The sequence below is a fragment of the Porites lutea genome, chromosome 6 (genome assembly GCF_958299795.1).
Source record: "Porites lutea chromosome 6, jaPorLute2.1, whole genome shotgun sequence".
Lineage (NCBI taxonomy): Eukaryota > Metazoa > Cnidaria > Anthozoa > Scleractinia > Poritidae > Porites > Porites lutea.
The window spans coordinates 12,344,452-12,369,806 of NC_133206.1; the positions used below are offsets into that span (position 1 = coordinate 12,344,452).

At 37.9% G+C, this 25,355-nt stretch overlaps 1 protein-coding gene across 1 annotated transcript; it reads left to right on the forward strand.

The window, feature by feature from the left end:
• Positions 1-545: 545 nt before the first annotated feature.
• Positions 546-24,079, forward strand: LOC140940771 (exportin-6-like). The gene is made up of 22 exons (XM_073389735.1): positions 546-949; positions 1,856-1,946; positions 2,938-3,050; positions 5,844-6,041; positions 7,060-7,660; positions 8,709-8,880; positions 10,056-10,182; positions 11,284-11,405; positions 12,126-12,234; positions 12,907-12,999; positions 13,789-13,858; positions 14,520-14,775; positions 15,735-15,885; positions 16,395-16,541; positions 16,975-17,049; positions 18,379-18,493; positions 19,237-19,395; positions 19,966-20,252; positions 21,132-21,287; positions 22,179-22,277; positions 22,562-22,792; positions 23,749-24,079. The coding sequence occupies exons 1-22, from the start codon at positions 947-949 to the stop codon at positions 23,848-23,850; spliced, it is 3,477 nt and encodes a 1,158-aa protein (XP_073245836.1). The 5' UTR covers positions 546-946; the 3' UTR covers positions 23,851-24,079.
• The last annotated feature ends 1,276 nt before the right edge of the window (positions 24,080-25,355 follow it).

Genomic DNA, 25,355 nt, shown 5'->3' on the forward strand with positions numbered 1-25,355 from the left:
CCCTGCACCAGTTGTAGAAGTTCTAGAATAAAGTTTGTGTGTTAAAAACTATAGCGCGTAAAGGCTGCGACTATACCACTACATGAGAAATTTCTGCAATTTGATTGGCTTAGAGCAGTGGTATTTCAGCTTAATTTGAAATACCTACATGTGAAAATTACAAACCTTTTGCAGGTAGTAGTATAAAAAAATAATAGCATAATTTGTACGTGATATTTGGCATAAATATCACTCGTGATATTTCAAAATTGTATCAAATTTCATTCGCCTACCGGCTCGTGAAATTACGTATATCACTCGTGGTATTTATGCTAAATATCACCACTAATCATGCTATTACCTATTAGGGGAAATTTTTTTAGAACGGGGTGCCAATTTGGAGTCCAGGACGGCACATACCCACCCCCAAAATACCCAAATGTCCCCCACCCGGGGCCTCGCGCCAACCCACCCTACCTACCCTTCCCATTCCATTTTGCTTTGCATAAGCCTCGTCCTGATGTATGTGGGCCGGGCAAAAGGAAAGGGGCACAGCTAGCGCACATTCTACGGGTTTGGGTCGCTTTAGTCGTTTTACGTTCTTGAAATTACTCGCCTTTCCTTTCATAGTAGAAGTTAGATTTATTTTTCTTTCGCTCACGCGAGGCAAGAGTTTGTTCACGGCGAAACTTGAGGTCTGAACTCCAACACTTGGTCAACAAGACGAAGAAAGCCTGGGAGAATTTTACAATCGACAAAATGTCGCCGTAGAGACGCCGTAGGTCAATTCATCTGCTCATTGCTTTCATCCCCGACATTTGTTGGCGAAAAGTCTACTCTGCATGGTTTATGTACCAAAGCTCTTCCAAGAGTATGGTTTCTTTTCATTGTAAAAGACTTTGGTGACAAATGACAGTTACCAACGTAAACTACTAAAGAAAAAACGTGGATGACGTGAGCCTTTAAGATGGTAAGTGAAATGTGTGATTTTATGAACTGGAGAATCCTTCTTCGGACATATTGCTAAAAGTGTATTTAGGCTTTAGTTGATTTAAAGCTTATTTTCATCTACGTTCTAAAGTTGTGCGTGGGTGATCAAGATGCTTGCTGTGCCGTATTAAATGATGATGAGATCCTAAAAGTCAGTCCCATTTCAGCATATATGTCACCCCTAATCAAAAAATATTCACTGGCTTGTGGCCTATTAATGGGTTGTTTTGCTTGTAGTGTCTTGGAATGTTTCAACAAAATCAGGACACTTGGGAGGGACTTATAGGGCCAAAGTGCCTATTATGGACACTGATAGCCTGCGTAGCTGGCACAAAAAAGAGGAAGGGGAGAGAAAAGTGCAAAAGGTTTGAATGTGAAGTCACTGCTTCATCGGCATAAATTTTGATCTTCCAAAGCTTGTGCCAATAAACCACAGTTCTTTTGATACCTGCATCATGGTTGTTTCATAATATTTTAACACATGTCAATAAGTTACTTAGTGTGGCCCAGCCAATCAGAAGATTGCAGATGCCAGCAGCAACAAAAAATGAACAAAAGGGGGCTCTTATTACAGGCATCCATTCCCTCCTCTCCCCTTTGACTTTTTCCCTCCCTTTCTCCCCATCCCCTTTTGAGGTGTGCCACACAGGCTCAGACACTGACCAATGAGGATGTAGTCATCTCCATTTTGAGAAGTTTAGGCCAGTCTAGATGTACCCTTCAAGCAGAGGCTACTTTTCCACCAATTTACTGGTGAGTGAAAAGTGTCCTCTGCTGACAACTGTCCATTCCCATCCAGAAATTTGGACAAATTAATTAAAAAATGTGGATTCTAACCAGTTCTAGTCATAAAGTCATATTAACTGAAATGTACATAAATTCTCAGTCTTCAGATGCAGCGTCACTTCATGCCTTGGAGCTTCTTATGAATGAATTCTTTGATGCTTCTACCAATAACCATCGGAAAAGAGAAATAGGTGTGTTAATTTGTATTTTGTTGAAAAGAAAGATTGTTGATTTTCATGTACTGAACATAGACCTATTCAGCTAACTCAATGTTGTACCCAATTCAAATCTCCCAGTTTTAAGATTCTTTGTGTATTGTATTTGCATTGTAATGTGGCATTCTCATTTAAATCATATGGAAATTGCTGAAACAAAACCTTTTATTCCCAAAGGGTTTGAATTGGATACAACATTGAGTTAGCCGAACAGGTCTATTGTGAGGAATAACCAACTGATCTTCCTTACTTCTTTGAGACTATCATCACCATCATCGTCATCATCATCATCATCATCAATCTTTATTTATACACGAAATCATATAAATTTTTAAATGGACTTCCTAGGAATTGTGTGTAAAATTAGACTAAAATACTCTAAGGAACTACTTGACTATAAAGTTAAAAATGCAAAAACGTATTATAATAAGAGTTACAATGAGTCATGGTGTATTAAGATAATCTTTCCCATGAAATGGAGTTTTAAAAACACTTAAACAAGGCAGGTTTCTACTTGTTCCACAGGGCTAATCTTCCAATCAGCCATATGATACCCTTAATCAAATTTTCCAAAATACCCTTGGCGTTTTTAGTTGGCACAAGCAAACCTCTTTCCAATCTTCACAGTGTCTACTGTGTCCATAATCGATTTGTGACAATGCATCCGTATCAAGCTTGTTCAGGCGGTCCTGCCTCATGATGCTTCTTAGGTAGTTCTTGAGTTGTCTAAGGGCAGAAAATGTGTGCTCTTAAGTCGCCGATTTCACAGGTAATGCCAAATACATCTGTAAAAGTCTTTTTTCGGCACCAAAACATGGGTGGGCTCTGCCCCCCAAAATTTTTGATGGGGGGCTACCCCCCCCCCCCCTGCCCCCCTGCTCTGCTGCCTATGAAAGCTTATTGTGTTTATTCTAAGTGAAATTATTGGTGCCATCTAAAACTGTCAGCAATTACTTCTTTATTTCAGAACAAGTACTACAAAATTTCAGTCAGCAGTCAGGAGCATGGCACCACTGTGTGTATTTTTTGAACAACTGTTCAAACCAGTATGTTCTGATGTATGCAATTTCAGTGTTTGAGGTAAGGAACATACTAGAATATAATGAATAAAATAATAAATTAATTTAATTGTAGAACATCTACTAAGTGTCTCTTAACCTAATCTACCTATTCCTGACCAAACTGGAGTTTAGAAATGTTGATTTTTAGAGAGAGGGACAAACAAAAGTATTTTGAGGAGAACTATTGGAGCAATGATGGGAACCTAAACCAAACTCAGCCTACACATGTTTTTTTTTCTTAATTTTATAAATCTTTATTGTACGTTCATACACACATCAGTTACATACTTTACAGTAACCAGTAACTAAAATAAAAGTAAGTAAATAAATAAAAACAAAAGGCTAAACAGGAAGCTACATACATTGTAACAGACTAGTTGTAACAACTCAAAAAAAAAAAACATTAATTAAGCAGGTGAGATTTTTACTGAAAAGGGTATCCTTAAGTATGTAAATTTTCATTATTTGCAATTTTCCATTGGGCTAGTACTTGTGTTGCTAAATCAGAGGAATTGGTTCATGATTATGAACCCAAGCCACACTGATGGAAGGCAAACGCTCTCCTAGGCACCCATGCCCCCATTGCGTACCCCAAAATAGTTTGACTGAATTTATTGTAATAAAAAAGTACCTTATACACCGAATGCAAATATGGTGGATCTCTCGTTCGGCCCGGGTCTAGCTGCGCGAAAGCGAGGCTAGTGAGGCCTCGAGAGTTATGTTTTGACTGCGCGTCATGGTGATTGAGTCGATCAATACGGTTTCCTTCGAGTTGTTACGTGCTTAAGAGCCATCAAAGAGGAGATTTAACTCCAGCAGGAACGAAAGTTGATTATCTGTGCTTTGCCAAGGTTCTTTACGAAGAAAGAAACGGATTCAAGCGATTCGGCACGGCGAATGGAGGCACTTTACTATCACAGAGTTAAAAGAACGAAAGTGTGCCTGCTTCACTTCAGAAGGGAAGACTCACAAAACTATTAGAATGGGCGAATAACTGAGAGATTCATAGTTCTGTTTCAAGTTTGCTTTGTCCGTTCTCTTACCAAGGAAAGGTAAACGTCTTCGAGAACAAGTGAATCCGCCGTCGCGACTTACCAATCTTTAGTTCTCAGAGACACAACGACAGACAACGAGGCCAAATGTTTTCACAGTCTTCAGGCTCCTGTGTTCACGAGTTTGAGCAGTGCCATCAAAGAAACATTTTTTGGAATATTGCTGTTAGTTTATCTCGAAACCAATTGACAAGTTGCTAAAATAGATCACGCACAAGGTCAAATACAATGCTTGAATACTTGCACGCTCTTTCTCTGCCAGAACGTTTCTCCTTCTTCTTACATTCTTAGTTCCCATCGTTTCCTCTGTTAGTTTTTTCAGTGCACTTTGATCAAGGACTGTTCTTGAAATATGCCGCTTTCTTCTGGTTCTTACATAGTTTCACAGGCCACGCTTGTAGGATTAACAGGTGATTCTTATTCTTGTGTCGCATTCACACTTGTCACTATTGTTATATTTTAATGCAGCTGTTTTCAGCGTGAAATCTAAAAGATTTTACAGTCAACAGCGGATGCTCCCATTCTCGAGAATGTTTACCTTTTGTTGGATAAATAACAGACCATGCAAACATCTTGGAACAGCACCATCTCTTGCGAAAATTATTTCATTCAAATACTTTCGTAAGTCCTCTCTTCTAAAGTAAGTGAAGCGAGCACACTTTCGCTGTAAACTGTTTCCATCGCCGCGCCGAATCGCATGAATCCTTAACTTTCTTTGTGAAAAGATCTCGGGAAAGTAGAGGCTGTTCCAGCTAGAGTAAAATTTTCTTTTTGGTGGCTCTCAGGCACGCAATAACTTGAAGCAAACCATATCGATCGACTCAATCGCTAAGACTCGCAGTCAAAACAAAACTCTTGGGGCCTCACTAGCCTTGCTTTCGCGCAACTAGACCCGGGCCGGCCGAGAGGTCCGCCATATTTGCATTCGGTGTATATCTGAATAGCAATTTGGCAATAATAAATTATTCTCTCTTTTGTCCGAAGAGAAAACAGGAGAATTTGGAGAAAATCTCCATAACATGGATTTCAGAACCTACCAAAAACACAACTCACATTTGAATGTTTGGGCACCTGCAGACTGGCCCAACCATGTACTGAAATACTAAAGAGAGGAGAAGTCATTACATCACATTGCCATGGTATCAAAATGTTTTTGTCCTAACAGACCATGGTCCTGCAAAATATAGCAGAAAAAAATGAAAAGATTGACATGGATGACTTGTCTGTATATGATTGCAGACTCATGGACAAAGCGGTAGCCTAAACCTCATCTATCATTTGACAATTTAAATAAAATAGCCATCTCTGTCAAGAAAAATTGTTGAGATACAGAATTATTGCTGCCATGGTGATCTGACATCACACTTCTCCTCTCTTTTGTCATTCCTGCACCTGCCTCATGGAGTGTTCATCAGGGTGCAAAGAAAATCATTTTTACAGCTTGCCATTCAGGGAAGCTGAAGCTGGCATTTACTAGCCCAGACGTCATTTCAACTAGCCCCAAAAGCTTTTCGTCGAGCAGAATTGATTTCACACTTCTCCTGTTATTAGAATTCCTCAAAGAACATCACTTGCAAGTTAAAAACAGATTTCACTAGCCCGATAGCAAAATCCACTAGCCCCGGGCTATTGGACACTACTTTCTTTGCACGCTGGTTCATGAATTATCATGGTTATGAATGAGCAATAATTTCAACTTATTTACTGACAACCTCATGGATATACCAAGTGTCATTTTATTTACTGTTCACTTCTTACAGAACTTAATAAATAAACAGTGGATAGGAGCACTACCAGAGGACAAGACTGAAGTCCGACGATTTCTCAATGAGTATCTTCTGTCACACCACAAGAAGCTACCAGGGTACATTAGAAACAAGCTTGTAAAAGTGATTGTGGACATCGGACGGGTTGACTGGCCTCACTTCTACCCTAATTTTTTGTCAAACATCGTTGAGGTAAGCAGACATAAACTAAGCAATGGAATCATAATTAGATGAAAAATTATTCTTGCATTTATGAATGCACCTTATGCAATAATATTGCAAAAAGTTTGGGAAGACAATAATTATTTTTTGGCGCATGAGTCATACTTATAGAACATATAATTCCTCAATTAAGGTGTCTGAACACAGTTTTGGCAGTTTATGAGTATCATGGCAAGAGAAAGGTTGCAGCTCACAAGCTGAAACTTGGCAAGTGAAAAATACACTGATGAAAAATTTTGATTGACAGGTAAAATTTGACCTTTTCCTAGTTTCCATGGCAACATGAGCGATTGAATACAGCCTTAAAATTTCACTTTTGCTCAGTTTACATAAAATTCGCTCATTAGATTTTCCTATAAACTTGCACACAGCTTACTATAATTAATCATTATCATTTGGAGCTTATTTTACCAAATTTTAACAGAAGGGATTTTAGATAATCAATAATAGAATGGTACTGTAATTATTAAATGTATCACAAATTTCATCTGTTCAACTTCCATTTTAAAGTTCTCATTATTTAAAATACAATAAAAGTAAAAACTCTGCTAAATATCACAAAATTTTAATGAGTAGATCTTGAGAAATCGCCTTCTGTGTACCATTGCTTTTTCGACGCCATGTTTGTTTGTCTAATTAACCACGCGCAGTCATGCTAGTTACCGCTGACTGCCTGCAAAACTATGTTCAGCCACCTTAAGCTGCTTCCAAGGTCAATAGCCTCATTGCTCAGTGGTTCAAGTCCTGTTTAAGTCCTTTTTTTCAAGGTTTCACTTTGGAATCACTTATTAATAAATAAACTTTCGCAACTGGGAGGAACATTCTTGACCCAGTTTCTTATCAATCTGCAATTCATATCAGATTTATTTCATTCACGTCAATTCAGAATCATTGGTTTAATTTCCTTTTAGGACGTGAATTTCAAGAGTACATGTATAAGCTGTCATGTGACATCTACCTGTAATCAACCATTCTTTTATTATTACAGATGCTTCAGCAACCCTCAACAACAACTCTAGGCTTGATCATGCTTCAAACAACATCAGAAGAAATGGCATCCCCTAGGGAGGATTTGAGTATTGCAAGGAAAACAGAAGTACATAGACTTTTACTCAATGAAGTTCCAGGAATCCTCTCTTTATTAACACATTTATTGGACAGAGTATTGGAAAAACATCGCCGACTTGCAACGACTGTTACCCCACCTCCTTCTCCTACTCAAGGGATGTCTCCAGTTCGAAGTGCTAGTCCTTCAATGGCAGGAGCAGAGTCATTAACCATGTTTTCATCTTCATCCAAAGACCAGACACTTCAACAGCCTGGAAGTAGTAGTCTTGTGGGAAGGTTATTGAGTAATTCACCCATGAAATCAAGACAGAATTTAGGGCATCCACTGCCACCGTTAGACTCTGAATCTGAGGAAATTAGTTCTATGGCATTAAAGTGTTTAGGACATCTTTTTAGTTGGATACCCCTCTCCACAACTATTACAGCATCCCTTGTCTCTACGGTGTTTTACCTTGCGGAGTTTGGTTGCAATGTGGTGACGTCAAATTCCAGCAGTAGTGTTGTGGGAAATGCAGAATTAGGTAAGTAAGGGGTTTCAACAAGCACTGAGGACTGAAAATATGCGTCGGTTACTTTTTTTCCCCCCCAAAAAATGAAGCAAAAAATATATCAATATCTAAATAAAAACTTTATTTGTGATGTGTTTTCATAGAGGCCCAGTCGGTTTATGTTAGATCTCAGTTATGCAAACACAATCTTTCAGTCATTTGTTCACACGTTTCTTTATAGGTTTACGTAGAATGTGCCTATGTGCAAATATACATAATTTTGATTATCGTCACTTGTTCATTGCTTGTAGGAGTTGATTGTGTGGCCGATAAACCAAAACTTGAAGCTGAATTGAATGAAAAACATGCTCTTTTGTACTCAGAACAATAGAAATCACATTTATTTTTAAGGTTTTGGGATTTGAAAATTTTGCGGGGGAGCATGCCCCCAAATCCGCTTAGACTAATAGTGATGATGATAGTGATGATATTGACTACAGGTTTATTATTGTTACTGTTTTTACTATTATTGGTATAAAAAAAGAATTATCCTCTTCATTGTGCTACCACTTGTAAAAATAAATTGCTGGGTTCTTTCTTGAAGTTAAGTCAAGTCACAACCAGTGACTTGAGGATTCAAGGATTTTCCTTGGTACTCTAGAAGTACCTAGAAGATGAAAAGGATAACATTATATTATCAAAAAATTTTTGTAAAGGTGTTTCAGAAAATCTGGTTGAAGTCCAACCTCTAGCTTTCACTTTTTCATTTTTAACAATGTCGATCCTCATATCTACAGACTTACCGCTGCTTACATACATTCATGTATGGAATACAGACAAAAACTTGTCCTTTATTATATTATAGCCTTTGTTTTGGTTTAGGATTTATAATAACGTGGGAATACTGAAATAAAGTTGTTGTTGTTGTTACTTTTGCTTATAGTATACTTTACCCAGAGAAAATGTTGGGTTGTACGTTCCTCCAAGGACATGAATAAGCTAAAACTTACAGTAATACATATAAATGTGAGGTTGTCCAAAAAAAAAAAACAGAAATATAATTTTCCTTTGTTTTTTGCAGGTATCTTAGCAATGTCATGTATAAATGAGTTACTCTCCAAGAATTGTGTACCAGTGGAATTTGAAGAGTTTTTACTGAAGTTATTTCAACAGACATTTCAATTGTTACAAAGAATTACAAAAGACACTGGTGCTCAGGCTGTGGAAAACATGCTCACAGAACAAGATAAAGGGTAAGGTTTACAATTTGGGATACCATCCCATTTGCTAGTTGTCTATAAATTATATCTATGTGTATTGCAAATACATACCTCTTATTAGCCGAGTTTTCAGCCTGTACTGTAAATTATGGATTTATGACCCAAGCGTGAAGCACGCGGGCAATAAATCGAAGGAAAAAAACGAGGCTGGCTTCTTCCAGTTTGGGGGACTGGAAACAAGTGCAGGACGCGCGATTTGACAATCATTTGACAGGCGTCAAGAAAGAAAGTTTTTATTGGCTCACGAAAACAATAGCACACAACAAAGGGTTTCCGAGAAAGTGAAAACAAATTCGCCATGTTGAAAAAGTTTATTTGGTCAAAACTAAGAGCTCTGAAAGTTTTAGCTCTTTAATGTAACGCTGGAGTATTTTGGAAACTGGGCACTGTGTCTTTCTCGAAGTCGTTTCCATCTTTCCTCCGTTGGTCCTTGTAAAAAAAAAACACTGCAAAAGGCAAAGAAGCTTTTCAAGGTAAGTTTGTGATAATTGTCGAAGGATTCGCTCATTAATTTTTTTGGGAAAACCTCTCCAATTTTTGCCAGTTCATTGTTCGTCTTCAAGCGTGATCTGCGTTAAAATTTCAAACACAGACCTTATTTTATGGCTCTGAATAAAGAGCACAATTTACTTACTACAGCAAGAAAGGGCTGTTTTTATACTGTCAAACCTAGTGAAGCATATCCCCTTAGAATCAATTCATGAATTGACTGTTTGAACATTTTATCAAATCTGCTAGCTATTGCCCCACTACTATTGAATCCAATCTGCATTCCTGCATTCATAATGAAAGCATTGAATTTTAGACTACTTACAACTTCACAGTTTTCAGTCAGTTTCAAAAATCTCTCAGACTTTTGCATTAATTGTAAGATTTCTTTGAATACATTTGCACTTGATTTCCAAAAAACTGGGCTGGCAGATATTTCTTTTAACTTAAATTGTGTGTGAATTCACTGCTCTTTCCATATGCAGGAATAAAGAAATGAATCTGGTAGCAACAATGAGTTGTGGTTTCAGTATTGAAAGAGTCCATTTTTAGAATCTAAGGGAGTGCACTTGTTCATGTGTAAAATAATGTTGATTCAAAAATTATAAATAAAAAATTATTAACGTTGACTGTAACACAATGTGTATTTTGTTTTACAGTTATTTAAGTAAGTTCACAGAGTTTTTAAGACTGTTTGTAAGCATTCACCTGCGAAGATTTGAAAACAGCTCACACTTTCCTGTACTGGAATTACTGACTCTGCTTTTCAAATACACATTTAAACAGGTAATATTATTACTGATGATAATGTAAATGCATACTGCCTTTAATATGTGTCATAGCCTGTGCCACAGACTTAATGGAACCCTGGTTAGTAATGTCTGCAAAGCAGCACTGATATCCTTGTTCTGGGCCCCCAATGGACTCAAAGAATTACTGGAAATGCATTTAGAATTTCTCCACAACCTGACTGGCAAATTGACAATGTCTTTTTTAACAGGCCAATCATGATGTGTACTCAAATCTTGTTACACAGGTGGGAGCCTAGACCAAGGATTTTGGCACTGGTTATTTCTGGTTATTTCTAAGACGAAATAACCAGAAGTTTAGTTCTGTCTGTGGTGCAGGCTAATATGTGATTACTAAATAATAAACAAGTAGATTTCATGTTGTAGATTTTATGTGTCTGTTACCAATTTTTGTGGTAAGAACAAAAACGTACATGTAGCACACAGGCTGCATGTAAATGTGACATCTTCGTCTGTTATCTATTACTGAAGAGATGCATGAGAAAATTGAATCTATTTTTTGTATAATGAAGAGAAAAAAATTCAAACTTGCCTCACAGCACTCAACTGTTTGAGATTTGTTTAAGTTTAGTGCATGTGTTTTTTATGTTGTTGAGAAGCGTTTTATCTGGATCTTCTTAACCCTTGCTAAACCGTTTTAGAGGCTTTTACTTACTCAACAGGGCAGTCACCAAGATTTCAATTTGGTGGGTAAATACAACAAGTACGTGGGGAATCAAACAGCTAGGGATTTCTTTTGGTTCTATTGTTCTTCTATTTTCCAATGAAAGTAGCCGGGAATCACATGCATAGTAGCAGGGGAAATCCCCAGCCCCCAACTCTTTATGACAGCCATGCATATAATCTGGAATGAAGTTGTGTAATGTGCAACCTTTTTCAAAATGGTACACATGTAGAGCAAATGAAGGGCGTAATTTTTTGTTGTTGTCAGCCATGAGTGTATACTCTGACGGATCATGGGTGACTAACAACAGTATTGATAACAGCATGTGCAACGTTCATTGTGTTGTACAAGGCTTTGTTATCAGTGTTTATATTTTTTGTATGTTTTTTATTTTTTGTTTTTTTGTATTTTCAGCCCCAGTTGGAGGGCTTCTTTGCCTGCTTGGATATTTGGACTGTTTTTCTAGACTACCTTATTGGGAAAGTGGCAAATGCAAGAAGCGATAAACTGGCTGAGGCTGAAGCTACTGTCAGCAGGTCAGTACTTACATACAATACATTGCTTTTTTGTAGTGAAAGTTGGCATGTACTTTGATAAAAAATTAATGTTAAATTAAGAAGTCTTCTGAGCTTTAAGTCTTGTTATTGGTACAACATCTGAATATTTAGGTCCAGTTATTAAAACAACATTATTTATAGCCACTGTTTTGTGCCAAAAAGTTATAGTTTTGGCAGAAATTTCATATTTTATGAGGTTCAAGAAGGTTAGACTTCCGGGTGAGGGACTCCGCATATCAAAGGGGTGGGGATGCTTGTCGTCTTGCTTAGGGGTGTAAATTTCGGATTTTGGTCTCACTTAGGGTGTTCTGGGCAAAATGGCATCATATTTAGCCATGAAGGTCTCATTTAGGGTCGCATGCGAAAAATATAAATATAATATATTGTCTGTGTTTCAACATGGTCTCTTTTAGGGGTCAAAAAAGGCTTGGGCCACGCCCAGATTGGTCTCCTTTAGGGGTTTAATTCAAAATTTTCGACGAGCATCCCCACCCCTTTCATATGCTGAGTTCCCCCCAGGGTTAGACTCCCTGCAGATTATCCTTGTGCTCAGAAACTCGGGTTTGGCTGTGTATGTAACAAATCAGAGTACCTAATTCATTACTTGTTTGAAGTACAGGGTAACCATTTCAGTTGAAGACTGTGAGAAGAAGACAGTAGTTTTTGTATCAGTATTCCCTTATTATACTCACATGGCAGGTACAAGGAAGTTCTACTAATGCTGTTAACTGAGCTGCTAAAGAAGATGCAGTTCAGACATAATGAGAGCCAGCTACAGGAACTTGATGACGAAAGTGTGGATGATGATGTATGTAAACTCTTTAATTGCGAGTATTGCAAGAAAGCCTTATAAAATTACAGCAGGTTGACCATAGGTTAATACAGCAGCAAAGTTTGGAAGAAAGAACAGGATTTAGGATTTTCTTATGTCTGAATGATAATAAATTTTATTATTATAATTAGGATAGACGTGATGCATGCAGTGAGAGCTGACTTTCTTTGCAGTAGATAAATGTCCTAAAAATTGGTACCATTGTAGCATAGACTGCTACATAGACTGGTAAACCATTTACCGGTTCCTCCTCGCTCACTTTGACCCACAAGCATGAAAGAAAATTGCAAAGAGTCGAGAAGTTTATTAGACATTTCTTGTGGCTTTATCCCAAGCATCTCTTAACATGTATGTAACAAAAATTCAACAGTTTTCAATAGTCTAGACCATACAAAAGAGGTCAAAATGTCCAAAACCAAAGTGGAACTGCAAGCTGCAGCCAAGTGTTTCATTCATTCATTTTTCATTTCATTCATTTTCATTGCAACATTTTTACATAATTTCTGTGGTCTATAAAAAATTGCATCATCGTCACACCATTTCCATGGTCAATACACTGTGCTCTCATAGACCATAGCTCTTGATCAGTCAGCACACCAGAGATCGCTTAGTTATTGTAAAATTATTTTCTGTTTGGTTCTGTTTCAGTCCGAGACAGAGTGGCAAGGGTTTCAAAGGCATTGCTTGGAAATTGTGGCCAAGTTAGCTGAGCTGCTACCTGGAGAAACCTTCTCTTTATTGGTAATGATTGACTTTATGTGTGTTGGTTTTCTTGTACTTGCACAGAGGTTGATCAGTGAAATCAATTTTTCAACAATAATAATGTTGTGTTGTTCAAATAATATTTATATTACAATTGGTGGCTGGGTGCATAAGAATGTGGTGTCTGGAACCATCAACCTAATGTAAATTCATCAACTAATATGAACTGGGGGGAAGTGCTCAAAAGGCTGTTGGAGCCTGGAAGTGAGCTGAGTGAAACCTTGACAACCATGTGAATGGCATTGCACTGTCACACTGCTAACCACTGGAACCTGGCACACTTACCATATTACACTTATCAAAGGAAGGGAAGGGTAGGAAGCAACGACGTGCTAATGAGCATGAGCCATGAAAGGCAATGGGAGCACAAGGGGCTGACATCATCCAAAAAGCTGTAAAAACCCAAAGGCCCATGGCATGCCCCCTGAAAATCACATTTGAGAGACTGCTGGTCAGCATTATCTCGAGTTAACTTAGCCTATATTTTATTTAATAGCCACATTAAAACTGAAATTAGACCCCACAAATCAGTCCAGTGGTGAGCGCTGCTGTTGGCAGTCAATAAAACAAGTAACACATGTAGCCACCCAACAATGAAAACTGGAAGTGAAGTCTTATGTTTTGACTGCAGGACCAATCATTTTTTTTAATGAAACAAAGTACTGTCAACTCTCATCTCTCTCAAAGACAGATGCCACAAGGACCAGTACTTTGAGCAACCTGATTTCTCAGGGTTTTATTTTATGCATTGCTGTTTTTTATTTTCAGTTCCCCTTGTTCAGTGAATATTGTGATGTTTATGTTGGCCTTGGAAAATATGTCACAAAATCTCCTCATGGTAGGTTTCGTTTTTGTCAGTTCCCTATTTCTGATAACACAGGAACCATCCATAAATGTTAAATTTTATGGCCAATTTTCAAGTCTAACAATATTGAAATAATCATGAATGTCACCATAAATTGATTTGTGTCAGAAAAAACTTTCATGTTTTTGTGTTTTTTTTTTGGTTGTTTGTTTTGATAGGTTTTTTAAAAACTTGTAGTTTGCAACAGCAAACTGTTACCAGTCAAAGGGAGAAAAATGTCTTGACTGTGTAGTTTTCGAAATTATCTGTGTTGGTGCAGACGAGAGGTATTCATTTAAAGAAAACACACAGTTTGGCTCCTTTGGTCATTTTTATTAGAGCTTGCTTACAATGTAAATTTTTTCCACTCTCACCCCCTTATTTTTAGACCAAACTGAGGCCCGAAGGGCAGGAAAAAATTTATGGTTCTGGGAAACTGCCCACCTACCCCTCCCTTAACTCAATGTTAACATTTACATCTCACTTGGGGAAAAATGTTGGGTAAGAGGAGGGGTAGGTAGGCAGTTTCCCAGAAACCTAAATTGATCCACATTCTTCATTAAAAATGCTCCATAATTATTCTCTGTGGCTGTGTGCAGTTATTGATTTATTTTGAATTAGTGCAAAATATTCTTTGATCTGTTCTTATATGTAGGTCTTCACCTTAGTATTACTGCAGAGAGTGAGTGCCGTCATTTACACTGCACACTCAGAGATTTGACCACTATGGAGCGTGCTTTGGGACGTCTGTCTGAACATTTTATTGGTGAAGTGAATTTTGCCAACAGATTCAATGATGGAGAGGCTATAGTTGAGAGACTTGGACAAATCTCATTATTTGGTACACAAAGTCAAATGTATGCAGTCCACACGGCTGTTCCTAATGTACTACAACAGGATTTTACTGAAGTGTGAGTAACAGTATCCTTCCACTCCCATGTGTTTTGTCTTACTATACGCACAGTAACTCGCAAATAAGCTAGCATTATATAAATGCATTGTTAAATCCTTATTTGATCTGGTTTTGATCATTTTTTATCATCTTTGCATACATACCAAGTGAACGATAGTGGCTACTGAAGGAATTTAATGAAGATCGGATAGTGATCATGGCCACCTGGGGAGATGGGTCTTACAGTCTAAGATGTCTTTGTACTCCCATCAAAATGGCAAGATCTTGGTTCAATTCAGTTTGTTGTATGTAAGATGGGGCCACAAAGCATCAAGCACTCCCCAAACGTTGCTGAGTGGAAGTGGCATTGAAAGGAATTGATGCATTCTGTGATGTACAATGCAGTCCATCTATCTATCAGTCAAATCTTGAGGTTACATTGGATCTTGACTTTAAAGGAAAATTGAGAAATGATAATCTTTCCCATAGAGAACATATAGTCAATGTTCTCCCTAAATTTTGTCTCAGGAGGTAAGGGACCTTTCTTGACTGGTTTTGAAATCCTTCGAAAATACGCAGAAAATTTTAGAAGGATTTGTATGGACTCACCTAAGCATGGCAGTGCTTTTATCTCCCCACCAATTTACACTAACAAGCTGATTTTTTGCAAGGGTTTTTTTTTTTCATCTTTTTCTTTCTAAAATCATTATGCCAACCAATCCCATAATTTCACAATGTCATTTCTGTGATGTCATCACTACTCTTTACTCTTTAAGAGAAACGTACTGTATTAGTGATCAGTATCAAATTTCTCCTTGTAATGTTAATGCTTTACAAAACACAGTGGTGATGAGAAGTTAGGACATGATCCTACAAGATGAATCTAATAGATACTTCAAATTCTAACTTTTAAAGGAAATGTATAGGGACAACAAATGAGAATCTGAATTTTAATATTAGGGTTCTTTATTGTTATAGCCATGCTCAAGGACTGGCTGCCTTGCAAGCTTACTGTCACTGGATGGCTCAGTATTACTTGGAAACTCACAGACAACAACAACACCAGGAAAAGTTTGTCAAGCTCATCTCCAATGCTGTTGATGCATTAATACCTTTATTGAATAAAGAAGTAAGTTTGATTTGTATGACAAAGTTTGTCTGTGATGTGTGTCAGTAGATCATAACCAGGTTGGACTTTTGAGACTGCATTGCGTGTGCAAGATTTTAAACTGTATGTTTGACATTCTAGTACCAGCATGGTTTTCTTGGGAGCAAGCTATTCAAATACCCCGAGCATTCTCTCGTATTTGTATTGCACAGTTAAAAATTAGAAAGGCTATGAGGTGTAAGACTTACAGTGTAGCAAAAATAATAAGCATCAATTTTACATTGTCTATTAAGAGCTTGAAGAATGGAAAATTGGTTTCATTGTTTTTTACAATTTTTCAATAGCATGTAAAGTGTTAAACATCCATTTCTGGCAAGGTTGTTTGGAAAGTTTCACATGAAAAACTGAGAAAAACAAATTGCACCATTATTACATCATTTTGGAGCCAAATTCTCATGGACTTTTTATCTCTCAACCATTCAGCATTTCAAAAAATCATTTAGTTATTTTGAAAATATATTTAATTTCAGGTTCCCCAAAGGATTTCTCTACCTGCCTCACACCTGCTGAATTCTTTAGCGTCTACTGTGCGCCCTTCATTCATGACAGTACTAGATAACGTACAGAAACTCTTCCATGATGTCAGTAGTGGAGCATTGTCTGAAATGCCATTGGAGGTACTCTTTATCTTGTAGCCTTTTTCCTTTACACTAGCAAGCTCAAGTAATTTCGAAACAAAAGACCAGACAGACCAACTCTTCTGATGTAACCATGCAAAGGGCCATTTACTACCCAGATATTTCAAATAGTTTTTGAGACTGACTCTTTTGTCTGCTGGTAATTTGTGGCTACCAGTTTGAAAGGTACCGGTAGTAAATTTAAAATAATTTGGACAGCTTTATGCTTCTTTTAGAGCTCAGTGTAACAGTAGATTGCAACTCGGGCTGCAAAACAGTCACTTTTTTGCTGAAAATCAGTTTCTCAAAATACAGACCTTTTACTTTGACTGTTCGCACGTACTTGAATACGCAAAAATACGGACTGTTTTGCAGTCTAATAATTGCAGCTTGTATTGGGTAAGGTCACTGATAGTTATTTTGTATTTAACAGGTGCAGACATTGGTTATCAGGTCTTTGTCAAATGCTCTTGTACTACCATGGCCAAGTAAAGCTGATAATGAACAGGTAAGAGAGGTTAACACGATTTGGTTCCCTTTGTTAAAGCACAGTAGTGATCTCTACAATTCCACAGTAGGTGAAATAAAATTAAGTCTAGATGTGACGTTTGGAGTAATTTTTGCAGCAAATGAGTCATGCTGGCTGAGTTCTGCTTTTGATGTATAAATGAGCGACTTTTAGTGTTTGTGCAGGCATTGGCTTCAGCAAATTGGCATTGTGTAAGTTAGAGATGTTTAGTGCAGCGATGTTAACGTCATGTTTTATTCCTTAGCTGTTTTGTTTCATTGAAAAGGGATGTTAATATTTTAGCTAACGTGATCCACTTATTATGGACACTGGCTTCTGGCCTCCTCATTGTCTATTAATGGGATTCAACTGCACTCGTTATCCAGTCATTTCATTATGGCACACAAGTGCAAATTAATAAAGATGGTAACAAACCACGGAAATAAATATAACAAGTAAGAATCCCAACTAGCCAGGAGCAAAGCAGTTGGCTATTTACAGGAGTTGCTGAGGAATTAAACTTTGGTATGCCGAGAACAAATACAGCTAGTGGTTAGGCCTGGGCTTGTGACTAGAGAGGGGCTTTCAACCCCCTTGTGTTCTGCATGCTTTGGGGTGCCAACCAGTGTCAGGGGCACCCAACGGCAATTTTCGGAAAATATCTGTTCGGAAGACGATTTGAGATCTATAATTTTGGGAACATTTGTTGTAAAATTTCTTGCTTGCCTGCCTCTCCTAGGATTTTCGAACATCTACAAAATGGTATAATTACCCATTTTAAACGAATTTTTACCCTAAAAAAGGCCACCTAGAATTTTCGGGAGCCTTTTTCCGGCTGAAATTTTCGAAAAGGTATGTTTTGATCCCTATAATCTTCGGATCACTAGACTTTCAGCTAGGAAATCCGAACAGATGAAAAGTTTTTAGGAGATAAAAATATGCCTATGTCTACCGTTTAAATACTAAAATACGTTCAACAATGCTATGTTAAGTGGTTTTGAACTATATCCTCATTGGGTGCCCCTGCAGTGTTCATGTTTATCAAATAGAATACAAGAAAATAGACAGCAGTCAGCTGAGCAACAGAATAGCAGCTGATGTAGCTCATTTCATGCCCAATGCCAAGGGTGTTGAAGCTTTTCCAGTCCTCTGTTTATCCTTCCCTTGTTTCTTATTCAGTCCCCAGAGGCACTACTGATGACTGAACAAGAGCCTTAGTTGCAAAACTTGTGCTGCCTTTTCTGTGATGATAGATTAAACTTAGAACCGGCATTCTTTAAGTTAATGTTAGTGTCACAAAGGAACTAATTCATGTTGTTTGGACAATAGGAGTGGGAGATCCGGTCCCAAAGTCATCAAAGGTTCATACAGAGCATCAAACAAACATTCAAGAATTTAGTGGAAACTCCAGGATTCTCAGAAAACAAACAACTGCAGGAAAGTGGTGAGTTCTTGGAATACCATGATTCCTATCTAGTGATTGTATTGGAGGAAGCAAGATCTAAAACACCATCGACTTGAACGTTAGTTTGCTTGTGGGCCACTTTTTAAATTTGTTAGTTGCTTTGACAAAGTTCAAAACTCCTTCACCTTCTGCTATCCTATGTAACTTGCCAAACACTGGGTATGATAACGTAGTATAGATGTCTACCTATCATAAAAAGAGGAACTTTTCTCATGGCCCTTTTTCTCTAAAATGGCAAAATGTATATGTCTCTCCTAAAAATCTTTATTGAATATACCATAACCAAATATTAAAAGTGGTAAAGGTGTCTGCATCTAGAAACAACAACTTTATTTCACAAGCTTTTCCCATGCCTGAGTCATTTTTGGCCCAGACAACGTTGCTTTTTTACTGCGAAGCCTTGGGAAAATTTGTTCGAGATCGAAAACCACATCTGCACTCTTAAAAAGCAGTTTGTGTGATGGGCTCTTACCTGAATTTTTGTCACACAGTCAAGTCCTCTACACCATTCTAGAGGGACCTCTACAAGACAGTCACCTAGAGATTGTCCCTTGTGTTTCCCAGTGATTTTTATGACCCACTTAAAGTCAGACACTGCCTGTGCCAACAAGTTTCATTTTCTTGATAGTTTTCTGTAATCACGAGAAACTAACTTTTGCCTACATCCAGCCACAGCATTCTGATGGGCTGATGATTCTCTTGTTTCTTTTTCTTTATTACAGCAAAGGCCCACATAGATTTCACACTCCATGTGTTGGCAGATTTAATGGCTTCAGCAGCAGAAGACCAAGTTACCAAGACCAAACTCATTCTGTACCAGTCTATAGCAGATGTAGTTCAACTTACTCTTACAATCTTCCCCTTGTTTATACACAATCCAGGTATGACCATACAGCAAAAAGATGCTCCTCAGCATATAATTATATCCTTTTGATCCCTGTTGAACTAATTCAATTTAAAAGATCCTTTTTTTCTTTCTGTGTTCCAGTTAAACCTTAATTGAAAAGTAGCTACAGTCTAACTTTCCTTCTTAAAGCTGAAGCCTTCAAACGGTGATCCAGATGACAAAATCTGTCCTTTTCGCTATCCTTTTTAAGATAAGAGACAATTTGTCGTGATCCTGATTCATTTCATGTTACCGCCAAATTAAGGATAACCTTTGATATACCCGTAGCTTACATTATAGAAGTTGACTGGTTAAAAAATTGTTGCTACTACTCATGTAGACCCCTTATTCCAGCATTCAGGCCCTGTTCGTGGCTTGCAGTTAGAGAGACACCCCGTTCAAGACGTTGAATTTTTATACTGAAAATTGCCAAAACAACCAAAACAATTAATAATTGTTAAAATTGTGAAATTGTTAGAATTGTTGAACCCTGTTAAATACTAAATACTTTAACGGAGTGCAATCACTCCCTGTTAACAGCTTGATTGTTTTGCTTTTTTAATAGCTACCACTGATTCAATCCTGGGTTTCCTGTTGACACTTTTTGAGAGTCTGAAGGTGCAGATAGGCCCAGCAGTGACAGAACAGATAGTACAACAACTGCTTCATTCCTTCACCCGACAGCAGCTTGCAGAGACACTACTGCATGAGGGCACTGCGGGCTCACGTGTCATCAACAAGTTCCTCAAGATTCTTCAGCTGTTGGTCCAGGAACCTGCTTCTTCATTCAAGACATTCCTTCCCAATATCATTGGACTTTGTATGGATCAGCTTTGCCCAATTATAATCGAGGTAAGAAACGATGGTCGCTGGAGTTATAAGGCTTTCCTAAAAACGCCATAATATTCTTGTGAGTGCAAGTTTTAAAAGCCTTATGAGGTGGAAACGAACTCCAATGTCCTTTTTTTCTTGGCACCAGTTGCTGGTGCCACTCATTAACGTCTTCTCAATTTTAATATATTCCATTATAAACAAAAACTAAAAAGGTTTAGTCGTTATGTTTTTTCATTTCCTGAATCCTGCTTTTCTTGTAATAAGTAATCTTTAAAGGTACATTTTGATTTAAAACGAGTAAATATTAAGGGAGCTGTGTCATGAAATTTGTCAAAATTCTAACAGTAGGAACTGCCACAAAATCGAGTGAAACAAAAAATGTCCACTCAAGATATTAAAAGATGGTATACTATAAATAATACAGCAAATACAAAGTAAGGCACGGGTGGAGAAGCTTGAAGAAGAAAAGAGTGCAATTGTGGGTTTTTTGAAACTTGCTGACCTAACAGGAACAGTGTTGTAAACTTCATTTTTCTTGTTTGTAACTTTTGATATAATACTTGGTAGGTATATTTGTTGGCCAAGAAGCTGTGATTTTGTCATTTACGAGTAATTTCTTACCTTACGTTAGGTTTCATAGTGCATGAGGAAGCGTAAGTGGTAATATTAACAAACTGAACTAGACAGCTGTCCGTCCAACCTTAATCGTCTGTTGTTTTGTAGTAGATTCCGTCTTCGTTTACTAAAACAATCACTTTTCTTACATGTCTTCGCAAAGCGATATTAGCATGGTTTTGGTTCGGAATTTTTCATTTTGTTCAGTACTTCAAGTGTGTGGTTCACTCATGTTCTAAAATCGTCTTGGTGTGATTTTAAGCTGCTCTTTTTTCCCCTCAGCAACCCTGCCCTGATATAAAGTGTGAATTTTATGAGCTGCTCCATCAACTGTTGCTTCATAACTGGCGTTACTTCTTTCGTACATCACTGCTGGCCAAGATGTCTACAGGTGAAGATACAGTAGAGAACCAGCCTCAGTTCACCGCCATTATGCAGGTAGGTCATGTCCAATTAAGTACTAGTGGTTTCTGTTAATTCTCTTTGAGCCGCTTTTAGCATTTTAGTGTATAAATGTTGGTTTGCTGTTTTATGTGACAAATCGATAAAATGGGCCAAGAAATGACCTTCATTGACCATGACGTTTTCCCCTTGTTGTTCCCCGTCACATATCGCAGAACATGGAGTGACAAGAGTTTGTAGTAGTGAAGAATTGGTTGTGACTTTGACAAATAACTCTGTCACATTATGATCATTTAGACGCTGCCTCCTCCACAGTTCGTGTAGTCGACAGTGACTTAAAAGAAATCTGGTAATGAGCCGGCATACAAATGTTGTGCCACATAGCAATGTGACACAGAATGGAACAAAAGGTTTTAATACCGTCGTATAAATTGGTGTGATAGAGATGATCCATAAGCCCCACTGAGCGTAAACCCGAGTAAAGGATATATGAGGAAAAGAAACAATCGTTAATTCTTGGTAGAGAGGGGACCCCACAACCTCTGAATAAGATTTACCAAAGAAGAAAGCTCTGTCGACTGAGCTACAGGGCCAGACAGGAGCAATTTGTGAATGATTGAGGTCGTGAATTGCATCAGTGAGGGAGAGTAAACCCGAACGATGTGAAAATGGCATTGACTGGAGAGAGAGAAAAAACGACAGAAGATATGCACTGAAAAATTGGAAGCCTTATTTTTCCTGTCTTTCCCACCCAGCGTGCTCTCTCGCCTTCCCGAATGATTATATCAGTTTACTGGGTTTTATAGAGTAAAGAGAATTTCATTTCTAAAAATCCCTTTCTTGACCTCAAACATTTTGTAATACGTTAAAACCAAAAAAGTCTTGCTATACCTTTATTTTTGTTTTCTTATCTTTATTACATTGCAGGCATTTGGACAGTCTTTTCTGCAACCTGATATCACAATATTCAAACAAAACCTAGAAGCATTAGAAAACCTTAACTCCAAGTTGAAACTTTATCAGAAGGTAGGTATAGTACATGCCCTTATAATTATTATAAGGGATATTGGGGGTTGCTTGAGTATATAGTTTTAAAGGACCTTATCTTATTGGGATAAAACCTTGATAAGTGATGGTGACTTTTAGTGAGCATGGCCCTTATCAAAGGATAATACGAAAGTAAACTTCTCAATTCCTTGACTGGTCCGTTCATTCGACTGAAAGTGATTTGATTTTTTGTTGTTTTGTCCTACTCCATCCATCTTTTGCTAACCCAAACCTGATAGCCTTAATTTTTTCGCCTTCTTCAGACAATCTTCAAAGACCTCATGCTTCTCCAGTTCTTAAACGTTCTCCTTCAAGCTCTGGTGTACAGATCACATGACTTGTTACAGGAGGAGATAACCATCACTCTTTACAACATGGCGGCCGTGGACTTTGACTCGTTCTACTCTGCGTTTTTACCTCGTTTTCTTGGCGGCTGCGAAGGACTTACAGACTCGCAGAAGACTGAACTAGGGAATAATTTTACTCCGGACAAGGTAATTGCAGTGAACAGTATCATAATGAACAAAATTAGTGATACAGGCCTTTAAAATCCACTCAGAAAATGCAAGACGTGTCTATTCAATTTTTTTAACTTTCTCCTGCTGTGAGGTACTCGCAATGAAGGTATCTCTCATCCTTTGCCTTTCCTTATACACTCAGTTCTCTAACCCTGACTCCCAGGCAAAACAAATAACAGCCGTTTGACTGAAATAAACTCCAGATTTAGGTGACTCTCACTTGCCGTCGCGAGGGTGTCCGATCAAAGGCTGAGCACTTAAACTCGTTTTGATACAGAGGCCCGGGGGGAACTCAGAAATGGCCTGTTGGCTCATGATTTGTGCATTGTTATATCGGTGTATTAAGGACCAAAGCCAGCTACAGTTCGGTAGTCAGTACAGTTGTGCTTCCTTGACTTAAGGGCCCAGTTGGTCGAAGGCTGATTAGTGCTTAACCCAGGGTTAAATTTAACCGGGTTTTTTGTTCTCTTGTTCAAAAGCATTTTCTTGGATAATTTTCTCTGTTATTTTAAGAGCATCCAATTATCAACTTTTTAACAAAAAGAATTAAACTGAATTTAGTTTTTAAGCTTTCATACCTGAATTCAAATTCCGAACTACCCCTGGGTTATCTTAACCCTGCTTTGAACAACCCGGCCCTGAGCATTTTACGATGCTCCTTAGATAATTTCTGAGTACATATTTCTCGTGTCCACCACATACGTTAGAAACAAAGTTTTTGATTTACAAAACTGTACTTTGACTCACATTGTAATTTTCAAAACACTTATTTGCCAGTGTCATAGCAAAGTTGTAATGTGATTTAAAATATTAGCAAGAGAGGCCGAAAATGCCCGCATGGCATGCCTTCTCCCCGTTCACTGACCCTCTTGTGCTTTTGCCAGGACGATGAAAACCCAACCACGATACTGACTTTGAATTTTTTTCTTTAGGACTTACCATCGTTTACGCAGAGCATTCACCGATTTGTAGGCGATTTACGGTATTATAGACTGTGCAACAGCAGCTTGCCATCTGGGACAGTCAACTTTTAAAGCCACGGCATTGGGTTATTTTAAAGGCACAAGGCCTGTGTAATATATACTCGTATAATATTGGCAAAATAAGTTGTGTGCAACAGGAATTGAATATTTTAATATATTTTTGTATGTACACCAGTCGGCATGAATTTTATTTGTGAGGAGGATATCAAATGAAGTATTTTGTATAAAACAATGTTGTGTGTATAAATTTTAGTAGACCAAAATAAAGTAATCTAAATTATGTCCAGGTGTTGTTCTTCTCGCCCACCACTGTTGAAGTTGAATGAGGAGCAGTTCTGTTTGAGTTTTTGACTGCCCTGGCTGTCATAGGTTTGCTTTGTCTTTAAAATAGGCTATTTGCACTAAGAGGTCATGTGACATCGTTTTTATGAAAATGAAAGTTACATGATTTTGACTTCAAAAAACAATTAGTAACAAATAACTGTGACAGCAAAATATATCCCCACGCCCAAGAAAACTAAATTGTGAGTACAGTAAACATCCGAGTATTAGATCCTACATTCTGAAGTCTGGCAAAATAGGTTCTTGTATTTTGGGGTGCGTATTGGCAATTTAGGCTAAGTAGGTTATTTATTTCTATGAAGGAGATACAGTTGTTAACTACCAGAAAAATAAATTTGAGGTTGATCCCTTAATGTACAGTATATGTTCACAACTGCACATTGTAAACCCCCTTTATGCATGTTTCATGCAGACAATTACAGCCTGTACTTTATATAAACCTGTTTTTGTTGTACGAATTACAGTAATACTTTTGTCATTACACTTTGGTACAGTTTTTTCTTGTAATATAAATTTGCCATCTAAAAGTCAAACTCCTCGGTTAAAATGTTTGTAACCCACATATAAGAACCTGCTTGATCTTGTTAGGCTTAACGCGTTTCCACGCGAGTTCGTCGAGAAAGTTGGGACGAGAGAAACTTTCGCGCAATAACTCGATTGGAAACATTTGCCATGTAGATTAGTACTTTGGGGTATTCACGAGGCACATTTCCGCCAGGGGGTTCTTAATCCACTAGGTTGTCACACGCGGGTGTTTTCCCTGTTTCATTCTTTTTCTCTCATATTAGTTAGCCGATTTACCATGAATTTATTACGCACACCCGCATTTAAAAACGAGAAGCGATTCCCGCGGCGTACCGACTTGGTGGGTTTAAATGCTGCTCGCAGTCGAAATCGAAACCAATCTTTTGTTATTTCATTTACTGTTACAGAATTTATTACCCTAAGAGGATATAAGCCCCCCTCCCCCCAAGCCCTGTCCCGCCCCTCTAGCTTCTGCTCCAACTGTATTGAAATTGACTTGTTGAAGCTTAATTTAAAAAAACTAAATACAAAACGTATTTTGATCAGCACTGCTAACTTGTTTTGAAACACTTTTTCGAATCTTACTTTTTCTAACGCTTTTTCTTTGAAACGTTTTTTCTTACTTCTAAGAAGATGTATACGTCCGGGGCTTATAAGGCGGCATTTAACGGTATCGGAGGGAAGAAGAA